A 15,464-nucleotide genomic window follows, 5' to 3' on the forward strand; every position below is an offset into this window, starting at 1 on the left:
GGGATTTATATAGTTATTATATCCCACGGGAAACTGTAAATCCTCACTTTGACCATATTTTCCCCTGCTTTAGCTCTCTGCTATAGAAATCCCTTTGACCCTTGAAAGGATACCTGAGCGGTGATCTAAGGTACAGCTCTGTGTTGTTCACAGACTCAATAACAGCCATTTCTTCTTGCTGCTGTGTATCTCCAAGGCCTGTCTTTCCCACCAGGATTTCGTCACCAGGTTGCCAGTCAACAGGTTCCTGGAGCAGTAATCGTCTGTCATTAGCATGAGCTGATGAATTCAAGAGTGTGAAAGCTACTTTGGGCATCCAGCCTGAAAAAAGATAAATAAAAAAAATTAAAAAAGCAAGTCAATCAATATAAAAAACAGGAGCAGCTTGCTTAGAGAACATTGCCTCGCTTGGATCATCCCACAGTCACTCATTGCTTTTTGATGCTGTGTAGCAGAGACGGAATTAATGCTACAAAAGAGGATTTGTGCACATCTGCTTGCATAAAAATACAACCCTTTCCAAACAACATCTTCTTTTCAAATCTTTTGTCTTTATTGGTCCCCAAAACTTGAAAAAACACGCTGGAGAGAAGTTTTCTCAAAAGGTAGTGGGAGCTGAAGTTCAGTTTCTTTCTTGCAAACTGAATTCCCTATATGAGAAACACCCTCTTCTTAATCACCCTTTATAACCGAAGGAGAAAAGCACTATCTGCAGGGACCATCATCCTTCTCAGAGTGCAAAAAGCAGTTTGAATTAGCAGATTCCCCAGGCAAGTGTCCAAAACAACATGCAGTGAACCTAGGCTGACAAGTAACTTGCATTCACAAAACCACATTTCTATTAGTAACATTTCAGTGACAACGGTAAGGCAAATATTACCAGTTTCAAAAGCTTTTAGAAGTGACTACAATCTCAGCTCGCAACATGAAGTCATCTCAAAACTGTCTCCAATGGAGGATCCAAAATGAGGGGTCCTTTTTTGAAATCTTGGTTTAAGTGGTTTAAACTTTTCACATGAAAAGAATTTGCTTCAGCCTTTTGCATCCAGAAGTAGAAATGAAATGCCATACTATTTTAAATGTTGTAACTTTGGGGATTTTTTTCCGTAAAACTCCAATCTCAGCACATACTGCTGGAACATATTCTTGGTGAGGCCTTAGACTTGAAAATATATTTTCAACTTTATGGTTCAGTTGACATGAAGGTCCTGTAACATCCCTGGGAACGGGGATGGTTTACAAGTTTGGCAAGAAGTGTGAACACACGGGTAAGCACAACTGCAAGGTGAGGAAAAGCCCTTGCATCAGCAACCTTGGGGCACCACTGGAAGGCAATAGCAAGGTTGCAACTGCAGATTCCCAAATTCCCTCCTCTTCGGTGGACATACTACCAAGTCTGTGTGCAACAAGCCCCAGCAATGAAACATCTTACCATTTCACCCTGCCTTCTCCGCTTCACGAAGTTTGCTTTAACTCTTGATATTTCTTTTTCCCTAGCAGGCTTTGGAACAGATTGCTCCAGTGAGATCCAACACACTGAACACCATCAGGGGAGAGCATGTACTTCACCCACCCACCTTTAGTATATTTTTCCTGCCCTCCTTTGCAATAGATCATAATTTACCTTTAGCCCACAGCAAGTTACTGTCCTCCCTGGCTGTACTATAGAAAAGTAATAACACCAGAAATATCTGAGAGTAGAGGTTGCATCCAATAAATCATTTTCAAATTATTTTAAGCAAGCTTCTCTCTCTCCATATGCTGTTTCACTTTCTCATTGCTTACACTCTAGTGTCACAATTCTTTCCCTAATGAAGATGGAAGTAAGGAGTAGCACCTCTGTCCTGGTTTGAGGTAAAAGAGAACCAACTTTCTGTTCAGTAATTTTATTTCTTAGCTAGGCCTCTTCTAACTTTCTGAAATTAACATCTTGTTGTGTCTAAAGCGGTTCATTCAGAGTGATAAGACAGTTTGTGCCAAGGAATGGTATGCAGAGAGGCTCTTGATTATACTTATTGCTATAACAACCAAGGTCAGCTAATTTTGTTATTTGCCCTGTTGGAGGGTCAGAAATGGAAAAACATAGAAGGGTCCCACCTGCAGGGAGGAGCGGACAGGACAGGTGACCCAAAATTGACCAACAGGGGTATTCCATCCCATCTGCCCCATGCTCAGTATAAAAGCTGAGGGATCAAAGCGTCAGTTTCTTCCTTCAATGGCTGACGTCCGAGGAGGACCCTGTCTGTCCATCAGCCTTTGATCCCGTTCGGTGTGTTCCTGACTCCAACCCTGGAACCCAGTTCCCACTCGTCGCTGAGTCCAGCCTGGCACTTCCCCAGGGCCTGCTGGTGACATCATCCTGGGAGCTTAATATAGTTTTGTATATACTTTATCTATTTCATTATTTTCCTTTTTATCTTATTATTAATATTTCAGTAAAGTAGTTTAGTTTCTTCTAAACTCTTAAATCTCTTTATCTCTCTTCCTTCTGTCCATGCATGAGAGGCTGGGGGGGAGCATCTGTCGCTGGCCATTGGCCAATTTGGCCAAAAACATGACAACCTCCAAGTCACTAAATTCACAGCAGAAGAAGAGAAGGAAGAATCAAGTCTTTATACGCTGTCATCTTGAAGTATATTTGAACACCTGCTCTTTGTGTCAATGATGGGCATCTAAACCTATCTAAGATACTTCTGGCTTATTATCTTTTCTTTTTTCTTAAATGAAAGGTGAAATTTCTCTGCTTACAGCTAAGCAAATCTCCCAGACATCCTTCACTTAATGTGCTTCAGTTCATGTCATGGAACTGTTTTGGAATGCATCAAACGGATTTTCTTTAGATGAAACTAATGCAGAAGCTGTAATCCAATAGGACATATAATACTCTTTAGATGCTAATGGAACTAGACTAGAATCACTATAGTAGCCCCCAGAACACATACAGTGTGGACCCTGCATCCTACACCTACATCATTTGCTCTACAGATCTCCTTCTATTGGGCCACACTGTTTTCTAATGTAGATATAGCCAAAATCCATCTTGCACCATACATGAGCACAGACATCGAAGATTTTCCCTGTGAGACCTCATCCTCAATACGGCTTTAGGCAGCTCAAAAAAACCCGCTCTTCATATCAGCCTATGTGCATTCTTTTACTAGCAGCAGTCTCATCATCTTTATGCATTTACCTTCTTTCATTGAGTGATCCTCGTGAATTTTTAGGACTCGCATAAAAACGAACGACTGACAGCAGCCATCTGCATGTTGAGCAGCACACAATTTTTCTGCAGCTCTGGACATTTTGTTTATAGTACCGATTTGTGTGCATGTGTTAATGTGTGTTTGCGTGCATCTGTGGCCAGACACACAACTGACTCCCATTGTGAACATCTGTCACACACATACTACAGCAACCATTATAAAAACACTGCTGGGCAACAACTTTTATCATTAAGAGGTGCTAACCACCATTCTGCGTTCAAAATAGGCTCTGATGGAAAAGGCTTGTTTCAGGCTTTTTTCCACTTCCAGGCTCTGAAATAAAGATTTTTAAGGAAAATATTATCATTTTTTTTCTTCTTAAAAAAAAAAAAGAGTATTCAATGTATCTGAACACCCCTCCTTTATTTTTTTCCCTTTTTCTTTTTTACTTCTTACTGTGGTGTCCCAGCCTCCCTCTCTGTCTCCCATTCCACAGTTTGTTTTACCTTTATCCTGATGATTTAGAAGAGGTGGGATATGTGTTTGTATGTGTAAGATCTACTTCCAGTTTCCAATATTTTTAGAATATTTTCATTAGAAAAAAAAAAAAAAAAGTCTAGCAGATTCCTCTTTCTATGCTTCCCATTTATATTCCCTCATACCACCTGCATTCTGTTTTCAGCTTCCATAGGGTTAATTTTCTTTTGAGTAGCTGCTGTGTTTTGGATTTAGTATGAGAATTATGTTGATCATAGAAACATAGAATCATAGAATGGTTTGGGTCAGAAGGGACCTTAAATATCACCTAGTTCCACCCCCCTGCCCTGGGCAGGGACACCTCCCACCAGACCAGGTTGCTCAAAGCCCCCGTCCAACCTGGTCTTGAACCCCTCCAGGGATGGGGCAGCCACAGCTTCTCTGGGCAACCAGGGCAAGTGTCTCACCACTCTCACAGTAAAAAATTTCTTCCTAAATCTCCCCTCTTTTAGTTTGAAACCATTACCCCTCATCCCATTACTACATTCCCTGATGGAGTCCCTCCCCATCTTTCCTGTACGTCTCCTTTAGGTACTGGAAGGCCGCTACAAGGTCCCCCCAGAGCCTTCTCTTCTCCAGACTGTATGTGATAACACATACTGTTTTAGTTGTTGCTAAGTAATACTTATCATAAGTCAAGGACTTTTTCAGCCTCCAATAGAAGCATAGACAGGACAAACCAGCCAAAGGAATATTCCATACCACAGATGTCATGCCCAGTATATAAATGGGGGTTGGCCAGGAGGCAGGAATCCATGATCACTGGCCAGGATGGACTGGGGAACGGATCATCCGGTGGTGAGAGTAATTTGTGTTGCATCACTTAATTTTGTATATTCTTTTACCATTATTATTTTTATTACTTTCCCCTTCTGTTACTGTTCTATTAAAATGTCTTTATCTCAACCCACAAAGTCTTCCCTCCCCTCCTTTTTCTCCCTCTTCTCCCTACCTTGCTGTGGGGTGAGGGGAGACGGCACAAGTGGATGGTTGTGTGGTCAAATTTGCCAGCTGCGGTTAAACCATGACAACCTGCAGGTCAGATTTTCTTCTACTCTAAGCAGCATGAGTGACACACAGAATTTGGTCAGTAACTGAGGATTCTTTGCTTTAACTATAACATATTCTTAGCCCTATGGTTTTGATGGGAACCCATCATACACCCACACAGAAATGTACTGCACTGTTTCTCAAGCAGTCTTCACCCATTGCTGTTTAAAATCACCCTTTCCCCTTTCTAGAAAAAATTTACAGCTAGTAACCCTAAAATTTCGCTTTTTTTTGAAAGTATAACATTGTGGCCTATATCTCACATATTTCCAATTTTAAGAAAACATGCAACCCCCATGTTCTCCAACTTAAGCATCAAAGAGGTTTAAATGAAGATAGCTTGAAAAAGAGCATAACACCCACCAAGCCCCTCAGTCCCTATCACCACTGGTGTCTGCAGTTGACTTGACTTAATTTGGAGACTGTGGGTTGGTTTTAGGTACCTAAACATGCCACTTTGGATGTACAATTGGCCTCTAGCTGCTGTTACAGGAGGACATTGGTCCCACCTAAGTCCCATGTCCTATCTGCCAGACCCACATAGATACCTTCAATACCACTCCGGGTGCCTGAAATAGACCTTTCTATTGACACTCAGGTAGCTGAACAGCCAAACAGCTAGCAGACAGCCAAATCAATTTGCTCCTTCTTAATGAAGTTTCCAGGCCTCTGCTCACCTACCAGGGGTGGGTTTATTGGATAGGATACAGCACTTTTCTAAAGGCATTCCAGCTTTTAAATGGGGAGGGGAAATGTGCTGATGAACACCTCAGGAGGGAAAGATCTCCAACTGGGAGACAACTCTCATTTCCCAGAGATCTTCTCCAGCTTTTCTCCTTCAAAGAACCAATGATCTCTCTACAAAGATCATAAATAGCTAAAGGGGGTTCCCTGGAACAAAGACCCTTTTCTCTGCAGTCTGTCTGCAGGACCACCCTTTTGAGGCTCAGAGACCTCTTTCCTGTTTCCCCTTGAAAACAAACTCTATTTCAGATGAAACATTCAGGGTTCATAAAATAATCTTCAGTGACTGATATTGGACTGTGCAACAGGTAAATAAATGACTTCTTGAGAGTAGAAGGCTTAAAAGACCAACAGCTGTAGTATATTTAAATTACTTCTTCCCCCAAAAGTAGTGCAAGCAGAAACACTCAAAAGTAGTGAAAAATAGATGAATCTGTATAACTCCTCAATTATTGAACTCATTTTTAATAATTAACTAAGCTCAGATTGGAAAATAAACACATTTTGAGATCTAAAGCAGAAGTGCCTTCATGTTAAAGGGACAGGAGAGAGCCTTTAGACTCAAAGTGCTATTGCAGGTAAGTAAGAATTGAACATTTTACTAAACAACTTGACAGAAACACCTTTAAACACTGAGCAGAGCAAAACCATGTTGACAAATGGAAACCCAGAGATGCAAGGGACTTGAAAGCAAATTCCAAAGTGAATTAATCACAAATCGTAGCATAAGGAACATCTTGGCACCAGGACCCTGGTTTATGTTTCCTGTTGGAAGCATGATGGGAAGATGCAGTCTTATATAGACCTGGCAAAACTATTAAGGGGAAGGCAATTCTGATGTGTCCAATGCCATTCTTTTATATGTCAAGTAGAGACAAAGAAAAATAATATAAATTTCATTTTTTACAGCCCCTACCACAAAATATTTTGTAAATCAACTTAGGATGCTGTATGACTTCACTAACTGATTTCACCTAGTTATAAGTGGTTCAACTAGAGAAGAGAATTTGACCTTTACAGAAATGTCTCAGAATCACATCAAAACTCAGCAAACTCAGCAAGGTATGTCAGGGCCCACTTATCTCCAGGGTTAAGAGAAAGTCTGTCTACAGTAGGCAAAATGTGGATTGTACTGAGTGTTGTACATTTGAATAAATTAGGTCATTATTTACAATGCTCTGATTAGAAAAGACATGAATATTATTTCTTCTTCCAGGTGTATATTTGGTACCTCAATGGGTGTTGAAAATTTGAACTGGGTGTTGGATAGTTATCTCTGATCACCCAGCTTTGAAAGCAGAAGCTGCTACAATTGGAAACACTGAAATAGACGGTTTTGAAAAAAATGACTACAGGGTAGGGAGAGGCAGGTCTAAGCTAATTGATTAGGAAACAAGTCCTGTAGTCAATGGGACTTACAGGTCTTCCTGTCAGGTTCTTCTGCATATCTCCCACTTCATGCCTTCTTCTAAGCCTTCCCTCAATCTATTTTTAATGTCTACTGTTTTCCTGTTGGAGAATGTTTTCTCGGCCTCCTGGCTTCTCCTCTTCAATGTCAGCCAAGGCCACTGATACCTCTTCTTTCTTCCTACCAAGTTGTACTTTGGGTGCTGTGTTCCAAGACTGATGTTCAGTCATTTGGTTATGTACACCTTCAAGTTTCTCCCCATGACTTTCCCAATTTCCATCTTTATTTCTTCCCCTTTTCTCCAACTCTCTTTCCAACCCACAGACTGTCTTGGAGTCAGTCTGTATTTGAACAGAACTTGTGCTCACCTCTTCCAAGCATTTGTGATCACCAGCTTCTTGCACATCTACAACACATAAATCCAGTGGCAACCCTTTTAGAGAAAGCCTTTAGGTCTTCTCTGAGGTCGTGCTGTTGTTTTTCACAGCATTTTCAGAGTTACTGGCCATAATCTTTCAACTTTGTTTGTTTCCAGAACATGCTGCTTCAAGATAAAACAGTCCTTCCCTGGACTATATTCAGCACAGTCACTCTTCTGTGTCTAATTTATCCTCTTGCAATCTGTATCCACAGACAACACGTTTGTGTTCTTACTCCAAGTGGCAACCAGAAGGCATTTGAAAACCCATATCTCACTGTCTAATGATTTTTCTAACCATGAGTTTGCTCTGAAAGGAACTCTTGCCTTTCACACATTTCTATTTAGTTAGATGAATTCCACCTTAAACCTATAGGATGCTCCAGATCTACAAATTTTGATGACTAGATAACATGTTGCTTAGATGGAAATCATAAACCCCTGACCTGAAAACAAGACTTTTTGGAGCACATATTGCCACCTAACTTTAGATACCCAGGGAACCTCCTAACCAAGCCTGACAGGAACCAGCGTGAGGCACATCCAGAGTTAGGCAGAGCTGAAGAGTCTGAGTTATGCATGGGAGTTCTGGTAGAAACTGTACTCCTTAAATGGGTTTTAGGAGGACTGGTTCCAGCCCTAAACCTGCCTGGTTTATGGGGACTATTGGTCTTTCTCCCAAACGTTCTTTAAGTGTTTTAAACAATCTTCTTCTGGCATGGGACAGCAGACGTTGAACCCTTCTCCTCTAACTACATAGTACCAGGATCCTGCTGCATCTCATCTTCTCTCCTATTTACCACAAATTAATTAACTAAGGTTACGAACACACAGTTTATTCCTAGTGTTGACAAACTATAAAGCTCTTTTACACCTTTTGACAGTTTATTGGTGCTTTAAAGTTTAGGTAATGAGATCCCTTTATACCACAAAAGGAATTTACAAGAACTGCAGGCTCAGACACACAATCTATTTACCGTGACTATACAAGTTATACTGCAGATAATCTGTCAATCTGTGGCAGCTACGTTGTAAATCTTTAGTGTAAATGTGAATAAAATCTTTCGAGTTCCATGAACAAAGTGAAAAGAAAAAGCAGTTTACACTCCCCCCAGAAAAAGAAAAGAATTTTGCAAGAGACAGAGTTAAAAATGTAATTCAATGGATTATAGCTATGATTTAAAAAACAACAACAACAAAAAGTCATACAACTGGTGTAAAAGTCTCCAGTAATAAAACACCAAACAATTTACTGCGGCATTTCAGGTGCCAGACTGCCTAAGGAACTTATCTTCCTCTCCACTGTCATAATCCCTTATTATTCCTTTTTCCCTATCCAAATTACACTGCCTACTCAGACTTAGCTTGGCCATTCCTAAAATTTCCAAATATCAGAGTGATGAATGGCAATACATCCACTGGAAATAGGTGCTTCAGAAAAGAGACTTTTAAAAATTATATTTTTAGACCCAGGACAGAGACTTTTTGCTGCTGTTACTTCAGTTAATAAAATGAACCATAAAAATAAGACTGTATAAAATTTCTTAAGTGAAAAAGAATAGAAAATCTTTGCCAGAAAGACTCCTTGGTCAGGATAGCACACAGCTGTGCTGCTACGGCTCTCTGTGGTCAAATGGAACTTAATTAAGAACCTGGAGAAGTTGTTACATGAACTTGGATTAGATGAAGACTTCTATTAAAAAATGCCCCAGCTGCCTCAACTCTTGCAGGGACTAGTCCGGTCGCTGGTCATAAAGTGTAGGGAATCAGAAAAGGAAGGATGAGAGCTGCTTCCCTACCTTTTCATGTGTGTTTAAAAGCACCCACCTGAACCATGAGCCCTCAGACCTCTGGACTTGAAGGTTTACAGCTTACTTTTTCTCCCAGTTAATTCCAATCCTAGAAATATAGGATAATACCAATCCTAGGTATATTCCCTAAGCATTTGCACAAAGTTTCAAGCTTGTTTTGCAAAGAGAGGAGTCTGGTGTGGTTTTTTTTTTTTCCCTCTATGCATCTCAGAAAGACAGGGATGTCTCTGCTTTGAAAGTGGGAGATGTCTTTCCACCCCCATACAGTCCTGCAGGATGAACTGGTGTGTGTGGGCAGCTCCTGGGGAGATGCAGAAAGCTTTTCTGCTACTTCCTGACACAGCCAGTGCAGAAAGCTTTTCAAGCATGCCCCGAGGTAAAATAGGAGGCCCTTTCTAATTTATAACTGCTCATTAACCCTTGGGACACCCAGGACTTTATCAGCTTTTTGCCTGCTGCACAGGCAACCTGCCGCAGCCTCTGTGCTGGGTGCTCAGGATCACCCTGGGTATTTTAGATTGAATTTGAGTGTGAGTTCAACCCATAGCTCGTCTGATGTCCTCATTTTGTGGGACCAAACCCAGCATCAGGCAGAAGCTTTATGCAAGCAACAAGCAGACTGAGACAGGAAATTTGGACCTGCTTAGTCCTGTCACATGAACCTTAGTAGGTGCCAATGCACAAAGCCATCATGTGCCATCTTCCTTGCGGCACAATCACATGCTTGTCTCAAGGCAGACATCCTTCGTGGAGAGGCTCTGGTGACAGAATAACAGAATGATAGGGATTGGAAGGGACCTCTGGAGATCATCTAGTCCAACCCCTGTGCCAGAGCAGAGTCACCCAGAGCAGGTGGCACAGGAACGCATCCAGCTGGGTCTTGAATGCCTCCAGAGAAGGAGACTCCACCACCTCTCTGGGCAGCCTGTGCCAGGGCTCTGCCACCCTCAAAGGAAAGTAGTTCCTCCTCATATTGAGATGGAATTTCTTATGTTCAAGATTCTGCTTATTGCCCCTTGTCCTGTCACTGGGCACCACTGAAAAGAGTCTGACCCCATCCTCTTGACACCCGCCCTTTAGATATTGATAAACATTGATAAGATCCCCTCTCACTCTTCTCTTTTCCAGGCTAAATAGACCCAGGTCTCTCAGCCTTTCCTCATCAGAGAGATGCTCCAGTACCTTGATCATCTTGGTAACCCTTTGCTGTACCCTCTCCAGCAGTTCCCCATCCTTCTTGAACCAGGGAGCCCAGAACTGGACACAACACTCCAGGTGCGGCCTCCCCAGGGCAGAGTAGAGGGGGAGGATGACCTCCCTCAACCTGCTGGCCACACTCTTCTTCATGCCCCCCAGGATACCATTGGCCTTCTTGGCCACAAGGGCACATTGCTGCATCCCACCAGGGCAGGGAATTTGTGGTGCAGCTTTGGACTGAGGCTGCCATGTTTCCTAGCAGTTATTTTCTGTCCAAGCACTGTGAATGCACAGAGATGACTCACAGCTCAGCTTTTTAACATCAGCTTTTAACCTGCTTGGTGGCCCACTCATCCAAGCCCCAATGCAGACACAGCTTCAACATCTCTCTGGCTTCTTCCTTCTCTCATGTAAAATAGGGGTGGTGATTCCCCATTATAAGTGGGTTCTGGAAGATGAAATCCAAGTCTACAGCTAGCCAGATGTGATTTCATTCCAAATTCAAATGAGGCCAAAGCTTCACTGTCTTCCACAGAATAAAAATTCCGCAAAAACAGTATTTTTGGAACCATTACACTTTTTTTTTTTTTTTTTGTACTAATGTCACTTTGGGGGTTTAGGGGCTTTGATTTTTATTCTGTAAAAACACTGCATTCCACTAGTGTAGAAATGTTGATATGAAATAAATATAATATTAAAAATAATAATATGAAAGTCCAGGTGAAAGCAAAATGCTAGAATTAAACAACATTTCCTTCTCCCAATGGGGAAAATAAATCTGACACCATCCAAACAAGAGGACAAAGTGAATTGTTTTGATTTTCTCCAGTAGGAAATACCTTTGAAAGTGACCTAGTCTTGCTGAATGTTTCATGAAACTACAGTTTTCATCTTAAAGCATTTCCACCTAGATATTTTTGAACAGCACTTTCAAGAAAGCAAGGAGTATCTGACTGGGGATGGGAATGGCTGTTGTGATCAAACAGATCTATGGAAACTTTCATTGTTTCTCTTTCTTACTACACTAGCCTGCAGAAAATATACTGTCCCTATGCGCTGCCCCATAAATGCAAACATTTCCAAAAATTTCCTTTAATCAGAGATTACCCAGTCACGTTGTCAAGCTACATCAGTCCGGAAAAGAAGGGGAAAAAAATTTCCCAGCTCCTTCAATGCATAAACCAGCAAGCCTGACAAAAAACCCACACTCATGCTGGCAAATAGCTTACAACCAAAGGTGCCACACACACAAAAACCTCTTTAAACTGCCACCAGGAACAAACGGCTCCAAACGCAGCAGCCGACTACCACAGATCCCGTCGCGAGCTGCACACAGCTGTTAACATTTTGCATTATTGCCGATTAATGTCCCGCGCTGTTGCCGCCGAACGAGACGGGGAACTTCTGCCTGCAGGAGCAGGTACACAGGGCAGCACGACCATTTAAATGCTAAGATCAGTTCAGTGCATCCCCAGCACGCAATGAAAGAGGATTAGACATGCCAGAAAAGTGAAGATGAGCCCAAATGGAGGGTCCCTGCCTGTCTCAGCCTGCAGCCCAGAGAAAACCCAGGTCTGAGTCCAGGCTTCTCAGCTTGCCAGAATTTGTAGTCTCTCTCCCATCTAGGGTGAAAATTCACAGAATCACAGAATGAAAGCGGTTGGAAGGGACCTCTGGACATCACCTAGTCCAACCCCTTGCCAGACAAGGGTCACCCAGACCAGGTGGCACAGGAATGCGTCCAGGTGGGGTTTCAATGTCTCCAGAGTTGGAGACTCCACCACCTCTCTGGGCAGCCTGTGCCAGGGCTCTGCCACCCTCAAAGGAAAGAAGTTCCTCCTCATGTTTAAGTGGAACTTCCCATGTTCAAGTTTGTGCCCATTAGCTCTTGTCCTGTCCCTGGGCACCACTGAAAAGAGCCTGGCCCCATCCTCCTGACACCCCCCCTTTCAGTATTTACAAGCATTGATAAGATCCCCCCTCAGCCGTCTTTTTTCCAGACTGAAGAGACACAAATCCTTCAGCCTTTCTTCATAAGAGAGGTGTTCCAGTCCCCTCATCATCTTGGTAGCCCTTTGCTGTCCCCTCTCCAGCAGTTCCCTGTCCCTCTTGAACCGGGGAGCCCAGAACTGGACACAGTGCTCCAGATGTGGCCTCACCAGGGCAGAGTAGAGGAGGAGGATGACCTGATTCTCCCTGATTTTGTTGGTGGTGGCTTCTCCTCCTCCAGCCATTGTCCTGGTTGTAGTTGGGGCCAAAATTGGAAAAGATATTTCAATGTTATATTGCACGGTTTAAGAAGCAACTATTTCACCCCACAAAAAGCCTCCACATCTGTAGTAATCCATACATCTCCCCTTGTCAAGAAACACAAGCTAATATAGTAGCTATATTCTGTATATATTATATTTTTATATCTATATCTATTTTTATATTTATATATTAGCACCCATTTCTCAGTCCTCTTTACATCACATTTTTTCTTCATTAAGGTCAGCACCAAAATACAGAACAACTGATTTAAATTTAAATCAAAGTTGATCGATCCATTTCTGTTAGAGAGAAGGGCGAGCTATAAAAGACACAGCAGCTTTCCCTGAATCCAGCTCTCTGTTTTTTTTCCCCCCATCTGCTAGGTCTTTAAAAACTAATGGTCATCTTATATTTGTGAATAAGGAAGTGAAGAAACAAGTCATTGTACATTAGTTACTCCATGGGAAGTGCCTAAGTGCAGTTTCTTACCCCCAGTGAATGCAAGGGGATTCGAGGCAGCTTAGCCTTCTGTTCAAGAGCCATCTGCTTTAATGCATCATGTTTAAGTCAAGGTCTTGAAAGGAAAAATGCTGCCATAGAAGGCAAAAAAGCCTCCTGCAACCACCATACAGAATAACTAACATCTAAGGAAAACCAATCTATGGAAGTGACCCCAGAAAGGGGAAAAGGATCTGAACTGCTGGTGTAACAGGGGTGTGAAAATCAATGGTTTCAGTTACTGGGAAATAACATAAATAACATATATTCAATCAACGAACACTCAAGTAAGGTAAAAAAGCACATCCTATCTCTAGCAGATCTCTGCACCCTATCTTGAATCCCCCTGCTACAGATATTTTTTTTTTCATTTTTTTTTCCCCTGGGAAGATTTTCTTTTTAATATGTGAGTAAAGCAGAACAAATTCTCTCATGTTGTCTATGATCGCTTAATCTCAAACTCAGCACAGATACAAAACACTGCTTAATGGAGGAAAAGCAAGCAGCATTTGATTAAATGTTTGATCTCTTGAGGAATGCACAGGCTCTGTAGAGCACAGTGCACAGCTCGCAAATATTTTGTGTTTTATTATTGATTAGAAGTGATTAAACTTAATAATTGGTTCAACTGATAAAAAATACTTCTTTTCTTGAGCTAACGCTGAAAATGTTTAGGATTGGTTTGGATGCAGGGAAGTCTGGGATAGAAGTAGTGCAGAATTACCTCTAAAATGTCATCTTCCACTCTCAGCGTCCATTGCGAGTTCAGGGACATTCTTTGCAGCAGGACTATCAATGAGTTTAGAGGGCTGAAATGACCACTGACAAGTCTATTTTCAGAGAATCACAGAATGGTCAGGGTTGGAAGGGACTTCTGGAGATCATCTAGTCCAACCCCCCTGCCAGAGCAGGGTCACCCAGACCAGGTGGCACAGGAACGCATCCAGGTGGGGTTGGAATGTCTCCAGAGACGGAGACTCCACCACCTCTCTGGGCAGCCTGTGCCAGGGCTCTGCCACCCTCAAAGGAAAGAAGTTCCTCCTCATGTTTAAGTGGAACTTCCCATGCTCAACTTTGTGCCCGTTACCTCTTGTCCTGTCACTGGGCACCACTGAAAAGAGCCTGGCCCCATCCTCCTGACACCCCCCCTTTCAGTATTTACAAGCATTGATAAGATCCCCCCTCAGCCGTCTTTTTTCCAGACTGAAGAGACACAAATCCTTCAGCCTTTCTTCATAAGAGAGGTGTTCCAGTCCCCTCATCATCTTGGTAGCCCTTTGCTGTCCCCTCTCCAGCAGTTCCCTGTCCTTCTTGAACCAGGGAACCCAGAACTGGACACAGGACTCCAGACGCGGCCTCACCAAGGCAGAGTAGAGGGGGAGGATGACCTCCCTCCACCTGCTTGCCAAGTTCTTCTTGATGCACCCCAAGATGCCATTGGCCTTCTTGGCCACAAGGGCACATTGCTGACCCATGGTCATCCTGTTGTCCACCAGGACTCCCAGGTCTCTTTCCACTGAGCTGCTCTCCAGCAGGTCAGCCCCCAGCCTGTCCTGGTGCATGGGGTTATTCCTCCCCAGGTGATTATAAATAGGTACAGTATTAAAAAAAACTCTCTGGACATTGTTGTTTTCTTTACCACACAGCTTTTAAAGTCTGGGCAAAGTGAATGTAGCATCGTAGTAAATCTGTAACATTTTCAATCTAGTTGGAGAGGCATAGGTTATTAGTCAAAATGCAGGGAACAGGCTCATATGTTCATGCCCTGTATCATTGCAGTGTTGCTACTGACAAAATTTCACCTAAATACACAGCAAAACTGCTGGAGTTTTTTTAGGACGAGGCACAATCTGCTTTGAGGGGACACAATGGAATAACGACCTTATCTACACAGGACTGGTAAAAAATGGAACAGAATGGAAAAAGCCTTTAAAATTTTTCTGTCCCTGGTAACGAGAGTGTTGGGACCATGAATTAGGCGGTAGGTGTGCTCGGCTACTGATGCAGCATCTCCTCTTACGCTGCCTCCTCACCCGGTCCCTGCCTTCTGCTCAGCATCTGCTGGTGTCTCCAGTCCGGTTTCCCTGGAAAGGACAAAGGCGCAAGAACAGCCAAGGCCACCATGCTAAACTTCTCTCCCAAGGCTTGTCAGGAGAGTTTCTCAGGGAATAGAGTGCAGCCGGAGCTGGAGACAGTGATAAATTTCCCCTCTCAACAATCAATAAAATTCTCTCAGCCCCGCTCAGGCCCCTACCGCGGATGCGAGGGCCGTAATTACATTGTCAAAAAGTCGAGTTGCCCTGGCTGACTGAAACTCCCTTTAAAACTGACGGGTGATTGACAGG

At 42.7% G+C, this 15,464-nt stretch overlaps 1 protein-coding gene across 12 annotated transcripts in view; it reads right to left on the minus strand.

Moving 5' to 3' along the window:
- Positions 1 to 15,464, minus strand: part of PKHD1 (PKHD1 ciliary IPT domain containing fibrocystin/polyductin) — a 278,406-nt gene that overhangs the window by 154,800 nt on the left and 108,142 nt on the right. For all 12 annotated transcript variants that reach the window (XR_008465473.1, XR_008465472.1, XM_054195531.1 and 9 more), the window contains one exon: positions 114 to 321. Coding sequence is in view for 10 of the 12 variants with exons in the window: in XM_054195531.1 (XP_054051506.1) it covers positions 114 to 321 (208 nt within the window). In the remaining 2 variants the exon portion in view is untranslated. The remainder of the gene's footprint in view (positions 1 to 113; positions 322 to 15,464) is intronic.

Source organism: Rissa tridactyla, chromosome 3 (assembly GCF_028500815.1).
Source record: "Rissa tridactyla isolate bRisTri1 chromosome 3, bRisTri1.patW.cur.20221130, whole genome shotgun sequence".
In the NCBI taxonomy this organism is placed as follows: domain Eukaryota; kingdom Metazoa; phylum Chordata; class Aves; order Charadriiformes; family Laridae; genus Rissa; species Rissa tridactyla.